Raw genomic sequence first — 20111 nt, 5'->3', positions numbered from 1 at the left:
TGACATTAGAGCCATACATAAATGAAGTACAGCATACATATATACATTATATAGCCATTTTGAAATATATTAGTAAGGTAAGAACTCGTAACTCACCGCGTAAAATATCAGAATGGGATATACGACACTGACAATAATAATAAAATTTGTAGGACACGTATCAAAATGGCTTCACTGTAAATCGGTTGTCAACATTTCACGAGCGAGATACGAAGTGAATTCTTTCAGAATAACACTGCACTATATGAATTTTTGTATCATTAGTATTTCTTAACTTGATTCCGAAAAAAAACTTAAGCATAGATTTCAAAAATATTTTTTACATTTTAAACATTGTATGCATTAAGAAAGACAAATGACGTTGCTAAACTTAGATGATTCATCTTGTAAATAATCTTGACCATTGATTAATTATATACCAAAATCAACAGGTCCTCAAGTAATCGATTGAGAAAACATAATATAAACATCAAAAAGATCGCAAAGGTCAAAGTAACGGTTGAACCGCTGTTACCCTCACACACACACACGAATGTATTTTAAGTATAATAAAAACATAAAGGAACAAGATAAAGTGTAGATGACGTCATATTATATAAAAATATAAAGAGTGTTAAAAATAATATAAAGAGTAAAGATTTTACCTATAAACGTTTAGGGGCTGATTTGTTAAACAATGTTTGTCTTCTTCTTTCGAACGTCAAATTAATAACGATAGAAAGAGATGTTCAATGTTTAACTAAACATCCGCTAAGTAAAATTAATAAATTTCTTGTAACAAATGTTTTTCATATTCCATTGTAGGTCATTGAAACCGCTCATATGTTTCATTGGGAAGATGTCGTATCTCGCCGGAGGAATGGCGATATCGATACGAGGTCGTCAGGCCAGTCGGAAGGAGGCTCCGATACTAGTGATAGCACCACACTCCTCTTTCTTGGACAGCTGCATCGTGTATGCTACCAGGATGTCCTCTGTTATTGTTAGGAAGGAGAGCATGGACAACTATGTCGGAAGTAGGTGAATCGATTTTCTTATGGTGGTGGTGTATTTGGTGGTGACGAAGATGATGTAAATTTAAATTAATTTCTCACACAGTATCTAGAATAGTATTAATGGGGTATGTTAAGCTTTTGTGAGATGTAATGTAATTGGTGTTGGTTTATATTTTGCTTTAAATAGAAAATTGGTTTTATAAGGAGCATGTATGAATTTCTAATCATGGTTGTCTCAGAGGAACAACTCTAGGTCTAAAAAATTTTAATATATATCACAGTGGTCGATTAATCTTAGATTCCTGTTTTATTATAAAAAATATATAGGAATATTAGGCAGTTATGGAACTACTAAAAGTAGCTAGAAATGTCGTCGTGGTCTCATAACAGACGCAGGAACGTCATGACCATCTTTATTAAGATAATAAATAGCCTGTCGTTACGACAGCTTTTCAATGGATACCTAAACCAATTTTACTTTATTTTGTACAATTATTTTATAATGTTTTCTACTTCGCTAAAAAAGAAGGTAATCTATCATAATCTTCTAAGAAATTTTCCCTCATTTTGGATGCCAGGTTTGCGGTCGACATCCGCTCTTTTTTGTCTTCAAAATTTTGTTACAACTGCCACTTTTACGAAGTATATTTGTATTATGAAGCGATAAGTCTCATCTTGCATAGTTGGTTGGAAAGCTAGACATTTTTTAGGAGAAGATTTCGAATATAAAATATGAGACTGTTTTACTAACGATTAATTATAAATTTATCTCTGAAATGTATAATCTAAGCTGTATGTGACTAAGTTATAATCATGGAATCGAAAAAGCGTATAACGACTACGCAACACTGATTCAAAATTGCAGCCTACTGAGTGATTCAGTGCGCTTTCGCTATTGATTTTACGTGCAACTTACACCGCACTACCCGACCGAGGTGCCAAGCCCTGTGTACATACATTATAATATATAATTTGCTCTATGTGTTTGTGTTAATACTATATAGGTATAAATTAACAAACCCATCTTCTAGACTTATATAAATTAATTATCATAAAATTAAGATGTTTTATTGGTATTTATATCTACCAAAAGTTTTTTCATCAAATAAAGGATTATAAAGCATAAGTGAGTTATTTATATGCCGTTTTAAAATACTAACGTGTTATTATTATTTTTTTGTTTATATATTTCTTTTACTGACATTTTTATAAAAAAATGACAAATAAAATATGCGTACTCCATCGCTATATCACTAGAAATGATGATATTTCAATTTAATTATAAAAAAATATACAAAATTCGATTAAAATTTCTTTTAAAATATAGATATCTAGTCGTCGTCTAGTGTTAGGCATAAAAATGAAGATAGTTATATTGATATGGAGTTCAAGATAGCTTAATACATAATATCATAAAATTCGCTTTAGTGGATTGGGCGTGAAAGAGCAATAGACAGACAGACTCTCTCAACTCTGTCTGAGTTACCTTCGCATTTACGTTGTTTGTATGGATGTCTTTGTTTGTTTATTTTGATCTCCTATGTTAACATTTTGTTCGACATGTCACGTTTTAAAAATTTGAATAGGTTCGATTCGACAAGCATCACAAACAGTACCCGTTACAAAGTACCGGACTTAATAAAGAAGGCTTTTGAATGGTTTTCTCTTCGCTATTTGTTTTTTATTCATATGAATTGAATACCCCTTTTGTTGAGCTGACGTTTGAACGAGCTTCGTGACGGATATGGGTTAACAAGTATTAATGTAGGAACACGTAAACGTACACGCGAGTTGTAAATGAAGTCTGCTTTGATATTACTGATCTTTTATGCAAAGATTTAGTTCAGAGCATCGAATTACAATGGCTTATTGGGCAGTTCACGACGATTTTTTTTTAATTTTAGTTTCCAATGAATGTTCTCTAATAACCAAACGTACTGGTACGTTTTCGGTACGAGAATGAGTGAATAAGATTTTCGAATTCTGTTTGAATTTTTCTTAACGTTTGTTATAAAATCTATCTCTTTTTATAACAAGTAATGTTTTCGATAAAAAACATTGTCAATTTGCCTTCTGTGAAAGTTCTCTCGCGTCTTCTTGTTCCAAGTATAAAATAAATAATTCAGGTTTAAGATTAATTCACGTCTGGTTTGGTCACACCGCTGACTTTCTTCGCTACTTCAAATCAATTATTTTGAATGACTTTTATCACAGTTTTAGACATGAAACGCTGAGCGATTGGAAAGGAGGATAAAGACTGCATTAAATTGTACATCCTCACAAGCCTTGCCAATGCAAGACGGGTTCGTTTATAATCAAAACTATTAGAACTTTCTACAGACAGGTTTTATATGATGACATAATATAACTATTGATGGATGAAGTATTCGAAGCTCGAATTTATTTAACAAATCACCGTTTCAATGTGTAGGCAAATCTTTAATTTAATGTGTTTTTGACAATACAATATATGCTGAAGAGCCCTTATGGCCCACTGGTTAGAATACAGTAAATCTAAACCGTTGATTTTCTCGTGCATGTAATATATTAACACAAATGAATTGTGTTTATATTTCATCTCAGCGGTGAAGGAAAATATCGTAAGGGAAATCGATGTGGCTGATGAAAAATGCCACCAAATATGTGTTTGTATATTTTTGGTGTATTTATTTATTAGATTGAGTTTCAGCTTGACTGATAGACAACATGTCGATGTGTAAATCTACTTTCGAAACCACAGTCGAGGACATTAACATTTCGATTGATAAATTTCTGTAATAATAATATACAAATGTTTTAAATTTAAAAACGTAGAGTTATAATTACTGAGAAAAAAATATATTTATAATATATATTTTATAAACTGTGGTTACTCGCATTAAATTTGTATCTACTAATATTAGTATTTGTTATTCTATCCCGGTTTAATTTAGTAGGTTTATAGTAATACCCACTTATAAAAAATCAACAACTACAAATCTGTACGTACATTTTATGTTGTCGTAGTTTAAAATAGATTTGTAATTACTACCCGTTTGAAGATTATGCCAGACACACAATAGAAACAGATTGTTTTCTTTTATTAACTTGCAATAATTCATATTAAGTCATATTTTACTTTGCGGTACTTTGCGGTTTGTGATATCAGATATTCTACCGCCAAACATCAGTACTTAGTATTCCGCTTTGAAGTTAAGTGAGCCAGTGGTACTGCATAACATCTTTGTATCCCAGATTGGTTCCACATAGGTGTGATGTAAGGAATGGTTGATATTACCTACAGCGCCATCAAGTTGCCCATTTGCAAATCCTACCTACTTATTTACATAAAAAAAAACTTAGTTACTTTTTAATCACAGGCAGACGCTTCAATTATGTATTTGTATCGATTGGATGTTTCAAAACAGAATCACTATAATAGTGTGACGTCGAAATAATAATTATATTTAGTATATCAAATAATTGTTTTCACTTTAAATCGCTTCCTAGGTCGTTCGCTTTTGCTCCGTAAAACGTTACGAGTGATGCAATTATTTTCTCTTTGAATAATTCCCGTTCATTCTAACCGCAAGTTGCTCTGTCCATTAATAAAATGAATGTCAGTTTTTATACATAAATTAGCCGTGTACCCGATGGGGCATAATGCATGCTAGTAATTTGGGAACCTATCGCAGCTTTTATTTTTATAATTTTAGAAGCAATCTTTTCTCCTCTTTTTGTCGACCGATTGTTTATAGATCTTGGGCTTTAGTGTTATTAGTAAATAATGTTTAAAGCAAGCAACTTTTTAATAACGATTGGGGTCAAATTTCGACCAATGGGTGACTAGTTATCACAATTGGTTACACAAAATTGAGAGTACAACTCTCAATGTGAGTATGACAAACGACGCGGTTCCTTTCGACTCGCTTCGTCATGCCCGTGCCTTATTCTGTCCTTAATATTTGCGATCAAAGAAAATTATATATAATAAACTTTATATATGTATCGGTATAATTAGAAAAAAAAAATAATTGTTTTGAAGTCTTGAAGAACCATAATAATTCTAATTCCGCATCTAATTTGGTAATAAATAAACATCATATTGTCGTTTCAATGTATTTTTATTAAAAAAGTATGCATTTAACAAAAATACACTGAGTGGTTCGAAGATATTGTTTATAAACAGTTTGGGTAATATTTCAAATGTTACAATAACTGTTGTAATTTTTTTTCAAAGAGTAATTCGATATAGTTTACGATTCAAAAGTCGATTTAAACGAAATTAGATTTTTTAATACCCACACTTCCTCATTTTCGACAAATCAATCAATGGAATAATTTTAAAATATTTCCATCCGTATCTATAGTAATTTTGTTTGATTTTAACAAACTCAGATGTTAGAATATGTTCTATGCATTTGGAAAGTCTCTCTTGGAAATGCCTCCGTGGTCGTGTTCCGAAGTCGTTCAGGTCGATATCATCAACATTATTTACGGACCAAACCTTGTACATGTATTTTATGTCTATAATACTCATAACGTTTTTTAATGATATAATTTATTTTAGAATAAAAAAGTCGAGTCAGTCGCTGAATATAATAGGTTGCTAATTATAATGTATTAAATTTTGAATCATAACTTTGTATTTTGGTAAAACCATCGTGTGATTCTTTTGTATGCATTATTGTAATAATAATCATGATGAGTAAGAGAGAATGAGCCTGTATTTTATATCCTGACGATGTCCTTCAACGGTCTGTGGTATTTAAGTGGTTTTTTACGCCTAGATATAATGGTCGTACCATTAGTCGGTTGCCAGCGCCTCCTTTGTTAATCTGCAGGATAAACTACGTGCAGGTTGCCTGTGAGCGCTAGGATGTAGATTTTTCATGCGATCACCAACTCACATACCATTAGGTACTCATCTGTACCCAAAGTTCCCAGCTTCAATGTTGTTTCTTACCAAAGTGGTGTTAATGGTAGAATTGCAGTGGAGACTGCGACTTGGTAAGCGTAGTGTCCCCCAACCCGTCTAGGTGGAGTGACGAGTGCTAGAGCTAGCAGCGGATGGAAATTGAGAGTTGAAGTTGAAACTTGAAATTATGTTACACTAAAAATATTTTTTTTAAATGGCCCAGTAAAAATTTCGGAGCTCAAATTCGGACAAGCACTACGTAATTTCCAAACGACCAAAGAGTCGATGGATGGATTGTGTGAAAGAATGTTACTTGTGAGATGACGTCCGACAGAGAAGTATGGCAGAATAGGACATTATGCGCCGACCCCAAGTAAAATTGGGATAAGGGCAGGAGGATGACTACTTAACTTCGTGAGAAAAACTGACTAAAAATAATTTGAATAGAAATAATTCAAACCTTCTTAAAGGAGAGGAACCCCTGCAGTGACACCGAACTTGTATATTGAATTGGCTCCTTAATGTAAATAATAGTAAAAATAAATTTCCATAGTTATTGAAGAGAATAATGCAAATATATGTTTATGACGTTGTTTCGATTAAATTCTATTTTCGCGCGCGTAATAGTCCCCACGTGATACTGATTTTAGATTCGCACGTGTGCTTGGTGTAATACGGTTGGCTAACTTCGATCGTAAAAGTAGTTTAGATCGAATTGAAAATCGATACTATTGTATTAAAAACTGAAAGTGTTCGTTTCATTCAAAGATCAATTTTTATGTAGCACTCCATTTTTTAATCTATTAAGTAGAAAATTTGGTATAGAAAATTTTATAATACAATGACTCATTGAAAGTAATTGTTATTGTAAGTTACCAATTACGAATAGTTACTGATTAGTTTCATTGTCAAACCGACAAAGCTTGTCCAGCATGCCGTAGATGTGCAGAAGAATAAAGAGGATTCTTGATAGCATTTTACAAAATTGTTACGAATTAGCAAAAAAAAAAAAAATTTGAAAAAAGTTACTGGCCTGTTAGAGAGTGGCGCTATATAAGAAAAACTTTAAACACGTAAACAAAATTAAAGTAAATTGTTTTCGACAAACTCCAATAATAACTGATATTTAAATGAATGTATACTATTTGATATTTAAAAAATCATTTAAAAGAGGTTTCAACATTTTGGCGTCAAATTTAGATGAGTTAATTGCAGTAGACAATAAAATGAAATCAAAACAAAACCTATGATAGGTTTCGAAATTCCTAAAAAAGTTTCGCGGAGGTGTATTAAGAGTGTTCTAGGCGACTTTGATAAATGAGAATATTATCAATTTTGTTTTGTTTTTTTAGTTATATATTCGTTATGATTCATGAATAATGGAAATAAGTATAGTAGTATTTGAATTAGACGCGTATCTCACAACAATTTCAATTATATGAAATAAAAATAATAGTGTCCAGAGAAAAGCTCCTTGAGGGACACCTTTTTTTTTTTTTGTTTAACGAGGAGGAAATGCATTTACGCATGCCGCCCGGTCGGGGGACCGGGACGGGTATGTGGGACTCAACCGGGAACTAATGCCCCGTGCCAGGGCACGCTAGTGCTAATGCCCTGTCCTACCCACTAAAACCATCCTCGGGTTTCCACCATGCCGCCGAGTGGTGAGGCCACGGGATCGCCAAGGGCATGCAACCACGACCCCACCAGCGGCAGCCGCCGTAAGGCGGCTGAATATTCATGGAAAGCGCGCCTAGTGCGCGCCTTCCCCCTCATCCTCCACGCGGAAATGTGGCGAACTCCCCCGAGTCCGCCACTGGAGGCTGGGCGTCAACGAAGCTGACGCCCTGCGGCGGATAAGATGGTAGGCTCCGCCGCTGACCGCCGGTGTAAAACACCTGGGAGGCTCGAGTAGCGAGCCCTCCCACTCCCTCCTAGCCAACGAGGCCACTCACATGGTCCACCCTGACGCCGATCAGGGACGTACCAGGAGCAGCCCCGCGGCATCCCTCCCGCCAGTCTTAGCCGTGGCCGACGAGCAAGCTCAAGCCGGCCCCGTTGCCCAGGGTACACCACGAGGAGGTGACTGACATGTACCCCCCTTGAGGGACACCTGCGTAACGATCATCACGTATCGAAAACTACGAAAATTTAAAAAAAAAAAAAAATAAGTCAATGTTCTTTTTGACATTTATGTTACTATTTTTTATCTGTAGTTCACTATATTATATGTATCATGTATATTATGTCTTAATGGATTGTTTCGTTTTGTAAGAAAATTTTATATCGAACGTGACTTGGCAATTCGGCTTTCTGAATTTTCCAGAAGACATTAATATCAAAATTCAAGGTTATACCTAAAGCTTATTACCCAGGGGTTTTGCGTGTTTTGTTTTGAACTAAAATATAAATATAATAGATGTAATTATTACGATTATAAAAAGTACCATTTGCCGCAATGCAGGGATAATAAATTACCATTTACAACGATAGATTTGTTTATGAATTATTGTTTTGTTCGGTTCTTTGCTCCTGAATCGTCATACAGTTGACTTTAAAAATATATGTATAATCCGAGTTATTGATATTAGATGTACTATCAATATCCAGAAGCAATAAATCATCATGAGCCTGTAAACTCCGTCCTAATAACGTACTTTAATACGCACATCATACAATTAACTACCGAAATTGTTGACCCTTTTATCGTCAAACGTAAATACAACGATAAAAATATTCAATTAACAGTTTTATTATTCAAATTGTATATTAGTAGCTTTTTAAATATAGCCGTTCTGTTAAATTTCAAAAACTGTGTAGTTGCTTTCTTTTACTTATTAACAGAAGCGTAAACACAAATTTCTATGTTTCTGACTTAAAAACATGACGCACTTCCATATAGATGTGCAGCTCAATGAAAACATTCAAAATAACGCTTGAGAATTTCATGTGAAAATCTATCAAGCGTGCCTGAATAGAGTAAAACTTCGAGGCTAATTTATAATTAAATGTTGTAAAGGAAATTGAAATTTTGTATCTTAATGAGAATATTAAATATGCAATCTCCTATAGTGACGAAGAATGTTGGCAACGAGTAAGACGTCAATGCGGTTTAGCCGTCGTTTACTTTATGTAATACTAGTCTTAGACCGCGGTTTCAACCGGATCGTAGGTTTTAGGCATATATATAATTTGATTATTTTTTTTAAACATCTTAAAAAAGGGGATTAAATGATTTAGGTATATGTTTATAAATTCCACTATGTACATACGTCATGTTTAGAGCGTGCGAAATCTGCCCAGTTTTATCGCTTTTATTATTGTATGTTGAATTGTGTGCACGCTTGCATGTGTGTGTACGTCTGCATGTTTATACTTATGTATATATGTGTGTGTATGAAATAACAAAATGTGTAAATGATAGATATTAAACCGCACAAGTAAAGTAGAAACCATAAAACTTTCTCTTTTATGTTTGTAATTATTCAAACCTCGTCTAATCTATTAGAATAATAACTGCAACGGGACTGCCTGTGGCTGCGCTGAATGTAAATAATTTATTAAGATGCTGCAGGCATGTTAGTTTAAAAACAGGTCAGTCGGAACCAAATTCGTTTACTATACATATACACATATTTTTATTTAGGTAATCACTGATTTTTAATAAGCCGAGATGGCCCAGTGGTTAGAACACGTGCATCTTAACCGATGATTTCGGGTTCAAACCCAGGCAGGCACCACTGAAATTTCATGTGCTTAATTTGTGTTTATAATTCATCTCGTGCTCGGCGGTGAAGGAAAACATCGTGAGGAAACCTGCATGTGTCTAATTTCAATGAAATTCTGCCACATGTGTATTCTGCCAACCCGCATTGGAGCAGCGTGGTGGAATATGCTCCAAACCTTCGCCTCAAAGGGAGAGGAGGCCTTTATCCCAGCAGTGGGACATTTACGGGCTGCTAATGCGAATGCTGATTTTTGATGAACTGACTTTGTTTTGTCTGTAAATTTTTACCATCTGCGATGCAGAAACGTAAGGCGACCTGCGAGGTGTATAATTGTGTCTCGTGAATTTGTCATTGTACATGAAGAAGTCGCAAGATTTTACTTTTCTTAAATCCAAACAAAATATCGTATTAATCTCAACAGGATAATCTGTGACAGACTCGAAGTTCATTCCACAAAGTCATAAGCGACATTGATTTTTATAGCTTAATAATTTCAGCGATTGACGCGTCAACCCGAATAAGAAACTCGAAACTCACCGTATAACACGAGACTGACTATAAGAATGACTATAAGAATTATAAAAATAAGATGACATGACAAGATGACTTATCATCTATGTCGGTTATCAACATTTCACGATTGACATTCGAAGTGAGAATCAGAATAGCCCTGCAGCTGAGAAATGAAACTGTGATATATAATCTGGATACATTGTTAGTTGATGAAAGTATTAGCGATCTCCTAATAAAATCTAGTAGATTGTTAGTACTATAATTTTAGTCAATAAAAGAAAAAAGATAACAGTAACACTAGCTAGACTAGTACTATATCGTGTAGAAATATCGTGACTATTATGTATATAATTTATTATTTTATTAAAATATGCTGATAATAACAGTTCGTTACTGTATTTGAGTGGATTTGATTTATTAATTTACCATTTCGTGGGTTCAATATTATTAAAGTGTTCTTGTACCGAATCTAAATTGCGTAACGCGACTGACATATGTTGTGTGTCAGTGGTTGTCTGAAACGCGTCTGACGAGTGTGTTTCTTATGCAAGAAGTGCCAATATATTTAAAGATATACATAATTGGTAAAATATTGGTAAATAAATAGTGGTAGTAAAGATGTAAACTTACACTCTTTGGGGTATTTAGAGGTTGCAGAAGTTTAATAATTAAATTGAACGGGTTATCATCATCCTCCTGCCCTTATCTCAATTTTATTTTGGGACAGAGCAGCATGTCTTCTTCCATACTTCTCTGTCTGACGTCAGTTTATAAGTAACACTATTTTTAGCCATATCGTCTTTCACACAATTCATCCATCGTTCCATTGGTCGTCCACATCCATGCTCAAGACCCTCCTCACGACATGGTCCTCATTCCTCTGCATAACATGGCCATACCATGAACGTTTTCACATAGCTAAATAATATAAATAAATCGAACGGGCTATAATTATGAATATCAATGACGTTACAAAAATAAGCATTGTTATGATGTTTAAAGTAAAAAGCAGATTTAGTAAAAGGCATTATTCGTGTGGTACGACAGTAGAAGGGTAGTCACCCTTCTACTAAAAGTCTGCTCAATTGTTTATTTAAAAGAATTTATGATTGTTATGTAAAATAAAACTGCAGGTTACGGGTTGTAAGAGGTATGAAATTATCGCGATGTATATATACTATACGCTTTATATCTAACCAAAACGGTCCATATAAGATTTTAAATTAACATGATTATTTTTATTACTAGTAAGTATTATCGACGTTATTTACGAATGTCTCGCGAACAAAAAATTCGTAGATAATGTCGGAATATTGAGCTTAACCAAATAAAAATAAAAAACATCTCGAGCTCAGGAAAGGAAAACGTCAAAAATCCTTTTTTTTTATGAAATAGGCGGGGACGGGCGGACTTGTAAACGAGCCTGATGTTAAGTGGTCATCACCGCCCATAGACGTTGACGCTGTCAGAAATATTAATCATTATTTACTAAGTCATTATATACCTTGAGCCTGTCCTTCAAATCGGAACACATACAAAGTATAACTGCTTGTCGTTAAAATATATATATAAAAAGTGATTCTGGTGTGTGTGCCTTACCTAGACGGCTTGCACGAAGCGACATCATCCTTATATTTAAAGAATGTAATAAAATAATTGAAAAAACATAAATTTGAGTATATTTATATAGTTTTTTAAAATTTGAAGTCGATAATTTGTGGCAGAATTTCATTGATTTAGACATATGCATGTTTCGTCACGATGTTTTTTTTCTCTGTCGAGCACGAGGTGAAACACAAACACAAATTAAACACCTGAATAATTTGTGGTACTTGCCTGGGTCGTTGTCTAGGTAAAAAAAACGTATGTCATATCTTAATCCATAGCACAGACGACCTTTATAACAAATTTGATAAGAAACTGTACAGCTATTTGAGTATAATTCTGTTAAATTGGAATACATTTTTTTATATTTATTTAACAGAATAATTTTGAATTATTTTCCAGAACTCATCAACTACACTCAGCCTGTTTATGTATGGCGAGATGATCCTAACTCTCGGCAGAACACTATCAAGGAGATTATCGAGAGGGCCACCTCTAAAGAAGACTGGCCTCAGGTATATTGGTTTTTCCATTATTTATTTAAGATATGCATTAAATTGATTTCGTTATCAATAAATCTTTACTAATAATATAAATGCGAAAGTAACTCTGTCTGTTCACCGCTGAATTTAGATGAAATTTCTTATGGAGATAGTTTGAGTCCCCGGAAACATAGGAAACTTTTTTTAAATCATACCTCGAGGGAGTAGTATTTGTGGTGACAGTTTGCGTATTATAGGTAAAGTTTTATAAATTTCTCGTGGGTAAAGCCGCAGTTTCAGCCAGTGATGTATCAATTTATAACGTTTTTAATAATTGCTATGTTATAAAAATATCATATTAATAAAATACCTTGGCTCCGATTTCATTAATAAACAAATATTACCCACTTTGATATACGACAAGTTGCAAAGTAATTTAAAAAAAAAATGTATAAATGTTTCTGCTGGGCTAACGCTAAAGGAAACATTGGAGCAAAGGGAGGCTGCAATACGGGTTGGTAGAAACGCATGTGGCAGAATTTCATTGAATGTTTCCTCACGAAGTTTTCCTTCAATGTCAAGCATGAGATGGATTATAAACACATTAAAAATTGGTGTTTCTCGCCTGGGTTTGAACCCTGTTTGGTTAAGATGTACGCGTTCTAACCAATTGGCAATCTGAGTTCTCGGTAAAAAAAACGTATGCCATTTCCTAATCTGCGATACAGCCGACCTTAATACCGAATTTGATAACAATCTGTACGCCTGTTTGAGTGTGATTCAAGGATAAAAATATATTAATTATATCATACTTATGGTATATTTTTAAATATCATTGTATTTTAATGAATGATAATGAATGAAGGAATATCGGTTTCGCATAGATCTTATCCACAATGTAATAGATGGAATTAGTTCAAAGGTTGTATTGTTATTTATCTCAATTTATTTCAACAAACAACTCGTCTCATCAAACGTGATGATTATAACTTTCTATCTTCAAAGTCGCCGCGTCAAGAATCATTACAATGAAATTATAATGATATAAATTTCAATACAAAAAATAACGGCCAGTGCGAGTCGGATTTGTGGTTTGAGGGTTCCGTACCTCTAGACATATAGATATACAGACACTGATGTAACAATAAATTTACAGTTTTTGGATTTTTCCCTACACTTTAGCTACAAGGGTTAGGTCAACGCGAAGTACTCAATAGCTTTTGATCATCTTTGTGAATATAAATGGAAAATGTGCCATAACTACTACGGTACTATTGATTGCGAAAACTTAGAATTTTAATATTATTTGATATTTAGCTACGCGTTCCTGAGAAATACGATCTTGTTGGACAGAAAGACGGACACTTCGTCAGTGTTCTTATAAGGGTTCATTTTGTCCTTTATAGGTACGGAACCCTAAAACCTATTCAAATGTTATTATAACTTTGATTTCGGACGGATACGAGCGATTCACGTTTACTACGATTTAATGAAATAAACAACGGTAAACTATATAAGTTACAAGTCTAAGTGCATTAATTTACGATGTTCGTATGTGTCTCGAAGTAATATTTGTATGTATTTTATAAATTTCATTGGAACGAAGTTCTTCCACACGGCTTACAATTGAGTGAACTGTCAGAAATCGACCTTTCCCTCTCTTTTTCTTTCTCTCTGTCTCTTTCTTTTGTATACAGTTTTATATATTTATAAAATTTTAAGTATAGCACACAAACCGTCACACCCAATTTTACGCTCGCAAGGGTTGAATGAAATCAGTAAGCTGTGTCGTTTCCTGGGACTCAAACTATCTCGATACCAAATTTCATCTAAATCGATTCAGCGGTTTAAGCGTGAAGAGGTAACAACAGAGGTCGTCGACCTTCGCATTTATAATATTATTAAAGATTATGTTTTGTTATTGTTTTTAATTCACACGGAGTTTTTATTGATTTTATATTTGGAGTTTTAATATTCTCTATATTGACAACGTTTGAGAATATGTCATTTTTGTCATTGTCGTTTAATCGTTCTCAGTCGTTGTTAATTTATTTAATTGTGTCTGTTATTTTTATTATATTATTATTATAACACTTCTCGTTTTTTACTAGTTATTTATTGCGCAACATGTATAGAACGGATTACGTGAGATTATGAAAAAATTTGTAAAAAAATGGTTCGCAGAGGCGATCTTATCTTACAGCGATCTATCACATGACGACCTATGAATGAAGTTTTGTAGAACAAAGGCAACAAAATAAAGATAGAAAAAAGACAAGCATAAACTCATTTTTTAAAAAGGTGACGTTTTTTTTGTATTGCCTAACTGAAAAAACTAAAAAATCAAAACCAATATACTTAAGATTTATACTAGAAGATTCAGTGCGTTTCGGAGAGGGCTGTGCTATATTATATTATTATATAATTTGTGCTTAACAGTTGTACAAGTATTATAGCATTATCGTAACAAGGGTGAATTCCTTGATCTTGTTAACAATTAACTACAAGCTCAGATTAAAAATAAAAAACGATGCAAGTTATCGGTAGTGTGTGCAGTAATTAACAATTTGTCAATACGTGAATAATTAGTAAATTAAATGTGGCAACATTTTTGTCATATTAACAAATGGACGTGTCGTTTAGCACAACCGGTAATATGCATTTGTTGTTGGTTTTGTATTCGATTTTGTTGCTTCAATATAGTGTTTCGCGCGCTCCATTTGCCCTTTGTTTTATACTCTGAGACTATACGTATCAGTTCATCCTAAAATAAATGTTATATAATGCAATGAACAAAAAAGAGTTTTATTGGTGATACTTTTTGTAAAATTCAAAGCTAGTAGCGGGTTTAATTAAAAAACTTGATTGTCTGGAGAGAACTACAAAACAACAAAACAACTCCAACCTCCATGTTATATTTAAAAAAAAGCTTTTGCTCTTTCCAGCGGGTGAATTCTACCAACATATAACCGTTATGGTACGTTTACTTTTATATTTCGAACTTCGACTATTCCTTACAAAATTGAAACTGAGCTTAATAATAAAAAATCACCTAGAGAATCTAAAATCAAGCACTTTTGAATCGTCATTTTCCGAACTGGTGATATCATTACATTTAAATCACAAAAAATGACATATTTATTATATATATTATATATATATATATATATTATATATATATGATATTAGAATAAAGAATATTTTTATGTTGAGTCAAGTATTGGTTCCATGTTTTTTTTTATCATCTATTTAATCTTGTGTTGAATAATATGCCTTACTTATTATTTTCTTACAAACGATTTGAAATTATAAATCGACAAAGCAAAAATATCTAATTGTATTTTATTTTAGAAACGAATATCTGAACAGTAACGAAAACGTTTCGTTTCGATAACGATAGAGCGACGATTTATTAGTAGAATTGGCTCCCAGAGTGTTTAGTTTAAAACGATAAAAATAAATAAAAGTTTATTTAGGAAACGGCACAATTATAAACAGTATAAAAAAAAACTGACAAATATAAATAAAAATCTACAAATAACACAAAAAAAAAATGAAAAGAAAATATAATAACAAGAGATTTGGTAAAAAATGTAATATCGTGTTCTAATTAGGTGGTACATTCAGCCTCCAAGTCGGGTTCCAACCTAACGCTGATTTTCAATGGTACCCTATATAGCTGTGACGTGCCGTTAAAAAAAAAAGGTACCGTTGTATTTCTTTCAGAAGTATCATGGCTTATTAAACTTTAGCAAATAACAATAGACATCGATTTATTAAGAAAACAATAGTCTATATCGATAACCGTAATAATTACATTTGAGTTTTTATTTTTAGTGTTGTCTTGATGTTCGCTTGCTTGATATCATCTCGAGAGCTAAATATAGAAGTACCCAACTAAAAAAATATCTAGCTAATATGTAACTTATTTAAAAGTATATATTACTAGCTGAACCTATTTTATAAAACTATAACCTAATTTATAAAACTTCACTAATAGCACATAACTTTTCCCCCTCGAGTCATATACTCATCGCACATACACAACTATAGTTTTTTCCAATGGAAGTAGGAAAAAAGATAAACAAACCTTATATTTGTTGATAACTCAGGTACATAGTGCACTGTTATGAGTAAATGATTATCTTATTTATTTTTATTTATTAATAAAAAAAACACTATTACACTTAACTACGTATTCCCACTTTAATTTAACTTCCAAAATTCCGATAACAGTTTCGTCGACGTTCAAAACGCCATTTTTTCGCATATCCATAGTGATTATCATAGATTAATCAAGCTCTCGACCAATGATGTCGCGTCAATTTGCTGTCAAATGTTGTTTATTTTGGTTAGAATAGAGTTCGGTTTTTTTTCGGAATATACGTTTCGGTTGTCTCATCTACGGAGCATAATTCTACCAAGAGCTAAAAATAAATTGCTATATATCAGAGGTAACGAATGGCGTACAGAAAAATAAAAGTGATGCATGCCAATGTGCATGTCTTTCGATATAATCGAATTTTTTTATAAAAAAAGAAAGATAATTTATGATTTAAAAATATAATCAAATCACAGAATCACCTCTCTAATAAAATATTATCTACATATTATATAGTATAAACCAGCTACCCATCAACACGTCACACGGGTCACGTGGTCACGTTACACGGGTGAAATAAGGCTCCATAAACAAATTTTAGGTTAAAGAAGAAACATAAAAAGAAAAATTCTTGTTTTTTCCCGGCTAGGGACTTTCCTACTTAGAAATTGACGTTTCTCAACTTTAACACGATGTTTCAAACTTTCCTTTTGAATCACGCTATTTATTAATGGAAACATTATTAATGGTAGTTTAAAAGAGGTAAGCGTACAAACGGCGGGAAGCTCCTTTGTTTTTTACTATGTCTACATATAATATTTAGATTTGAAAACAAAACAGTTCCAAATTTTTATCTTCCCTATTTGTTAACCGATTTTCTTTTTTTTTCTTACGCAGCTATTGACCCGTTTTAGAGTTATCGAAAGGTGTGTTCAAATGGTAGCGTATAGTCTGGGCGAATATTAGTTTTTAATTAAGAATTAATTAAGATTTGGCAATAACCATTTTAACTTTAACACTGGCTGTGTAAGTCGTATCGTGTTGTTTTACACGTGGATTTGTCCGCGTCTGAGGGTAGGTTTAAGGTAGATCTAAGTTAAACGGGTAACAGCCTTATAATTATTTCCAGGTTCTAATCTTCCCGGAAGGTACGTGCACAAATCGGTCATGCTTGATCACGTTTAAGCCAGGGGGCTTCTATCCCGGCGTGCCAGTGCAGCCCGTCACCATCCGCTATCCCAACGCGCGGGATACTGTCACGTGGACGTGGGAGGGACCTGGCGCGTAAGTTCAGTAACATCTACTCCTGGTATATTTTTTTAAGCAATAGAGATGATAGATTTCGTCCGTGTAAGTGTATTTACTACACATACAATGGAGACTGGTTCGTCTTGCAGAAAATGCTACATTGCAAGGGTAAATACAAGATGAACGTCTATTCCTACATTCTTACAGTGCTATCTATGGTAGTACCGAGATCCCTGCCGATTATTCTCAGTAAAATCAACATATAAAAACAAATTGTAGCTAAAATCAAAACCGATAATAGCTTTATATCTATACTAGTTGAACCTGTTGTTTTACCCACGCGAAATTTATTAAACTTTATAAATAGCCTACGAACTCTCATCCATTTTACCCTCGAGGGGCGAAATAAAAAAAGTAACAAAATATTGCCTGTGTGTGTTACATAAACAATCTCTTTATCAAATTTTATCTAAACCGATTTCGTTCATCTGTTTTTTTTTTTCTAATACTTTGTAGAAGGTTCTTTCGTTAATAGATATTAAGGAAAATGGGCAATAAATTGGACATTTTTCGAAAACTTAACGTTCATGTCGTAATAACAACTTACACGAGTTTTCTATTAAGGCAAAATATTTATGAACATTCATAAGCAGAGTCAGGACAACGGTCGTCGGCTCAGCTAGCTTAATGTATTTTCATAGTATGATAATTCAGAAGTGTTTTAAAGGACTATTCGAATAAAGTATATTTTCACTTTGACAACATTTTCAGACTGAAACTCTTGTGGCTGACTCTAACGCAAGTGCACAGTTCGTGCGAAATCGAGTTCCTGCCGGTTTACTACCCGAGCGAAGAAGAGAAACGGGATCCCAAGTTGTACGCAAGGAACGTCAGAGACGTCATGGCTAAGTAAGTATTTTCATGGGTATTAACTTGGATCGCTGGATACTAAGTTATATATTGTTATAAAATAATAAAGATATACGTTTCTATAATAAAAATCGGCAGATATTTTTACAGCACGAGAGCACGAGATGAGTTATAAACACAAATTAAGCACATTAAAATTCAGTGGCGCTTGCCGGGGCTTGAACCCGTAATCATCGGTTAAGATGCACGCGTTCTAACTACTGGGCCATCTCGGCTCTAAAACTCATAGCAAATGTATGTATGTAATTGCAGGGCTCTAGGCGTGCCAGTTCTCGACTACACTTATGATGACTGCCGTCTAATAGCAAGGGCGAAGCAGTTAGGAATTCCGTGTGCATCCGCCATCAGAGAGATCAGCGAATTGAGGGCGCAACTGGGGTAGGAAGAACGATGTCTTTAGTTTGTTATATAATATGTATGTATGTATAATTATATGTCCTTCTTTTTGTAAACTACATATAGTAAAATAGTAAAGTCTGTCTGTAATTGTTTTGTGCATTTAAAGAGATGGTTTTAAGCTTATTCCACTTCGATGATCCGATGCCGATTGGATACACGTGTGGCATTTTTCTTAGGACATATACCTTCCTCGTGATACGTTATGCCGATATATTGCCGAGCCGAGTGAATTATAAATTCAGATTAAAATAATGAAAATTTAATACTTCTCGTATGGGTTTAAATCAGAATCTTGGCTGAGGTCCCTTGGTTATATATATTTTTTATTTATATCACTCATTGTTATTAAGAGCCTAAATTGATTTATAAAGTTTCTTGATAAATATCCAGTTCAAACCTCTAGGATATAATTATTCTTAATCCTTGATTTATTCAGTTTGGATCGTTCACACCTCGAGGTTCACTTGGCATCTGAAGGTCTTAAAGGAAAGAAAAAATGGCTTAACAAAGAAGAGTTCGCCCAAAGATTAGGAGTGCCGTACGATATCAATTCTCAGAGGCTCTTCGATATATTTGTTCAAGTAAGTTACTTTAATGGAACCATTTACATTTAATATATTCAAAAAAGGGACGTGTCACAATAAAATCAATTAATTAACAAAGACTAATTTAATGACAATCAATCACTTCAATCACAAATCAAGAAACTCGAACTCTCGTGAACAAGACATTCGTAGATAATGTCGAAATATCGGGCTCCACCAATTAAAAAAAAAAAAACATGGTAAATATCCCGTTTTAAATACTTGTAGTAATTAAAATAACCAAATTTAATTCAAAATCTAATGACAAAATTGGTACTTGAAATCCCGCGTGAATTACGTAATCCAATTTTAAAAAAATTATGACGATTATAATTATATACATAAATAATTTTATGTATATGAAACCGTATACAATAAAAAGAGAAAAAAACGGAAAGGTATATAACTTTTTTTTCCTTACGTGACGATTTCTGCCAGACAAAAACCTTTTTGCAACGAACCTCTTTTTCCTTTTTATTTTCATTTAATTTGAAACGTTAATATTTCAGAATTCGAGCGGTTTGGTGAATTTCGCAGACTACATCCTGTGCGCCATGTTCCTGTCGGTCCCGCACGCGCCGCTGTCGCACATCCTCTCGTGTACTTTCAGGGTACAGGCGACATATTA

At 33.4% G+C, this 20111-nt stretch overlaps 1 protein-coding gene across 3 annotated transcripts in view; it reads left to right on the top strand.

Moving 5' to 3' along the window:
• Nucleotides 1-20111, top strand: part of LOC125069427 (lysophosphatidylcholine acyltransferase) — a 60436-nt gene that overhangs the window by 37673 nt on the left and 2652 nt on the right. For 2 of the 3 annotated variants that reach the window (XM_047678920.1, XM_047678921.1), the window contains 7 exons: nt 805-1016; nt 12141-12253; nt 17452-17606; nt 18342-18479; nt 18753-18878; nt 19336-19480; nt 19993-20094. In XM_047678920.1, the coding sequence (XP_047534876.1) occupies nt 805-1016; nt 12141-12253; nt 17452-17606; nt 18342-18479; nt 18753-18878; nt 19336-19480; nt 19993-20094 (991 nt within the window). The remainder of the gene's footprint in view (nt 1-804; nt 1017-12140; nt 12254-17451; nt 17607-18341; nt 18480-18752; nt 18879-19335; nt 19481-19992; nt 20095-20111) is intronic. The other variant, XM_047678919.1, reaches the window with a different exon arrangement.

Source organism: Vanessa atalanta, chromosome 15 (assembly GCF_905147765.1).
Source record: "Vanessa atalanta chromosome 15, ilVanAtal1.2, whole genome shotgun sequence".
NCBI classification, from domain to species: Eukaryota; Metazoa; Arthropoda; class Insecta; order Lepidoptera; family Nymphalidae; genus Vanessa; species Vanessa atalanta.
Note: the sequence above shows the minus strand (reverse complement) of the source record. Positions and strands in the feature narration are given on the sequence as shown.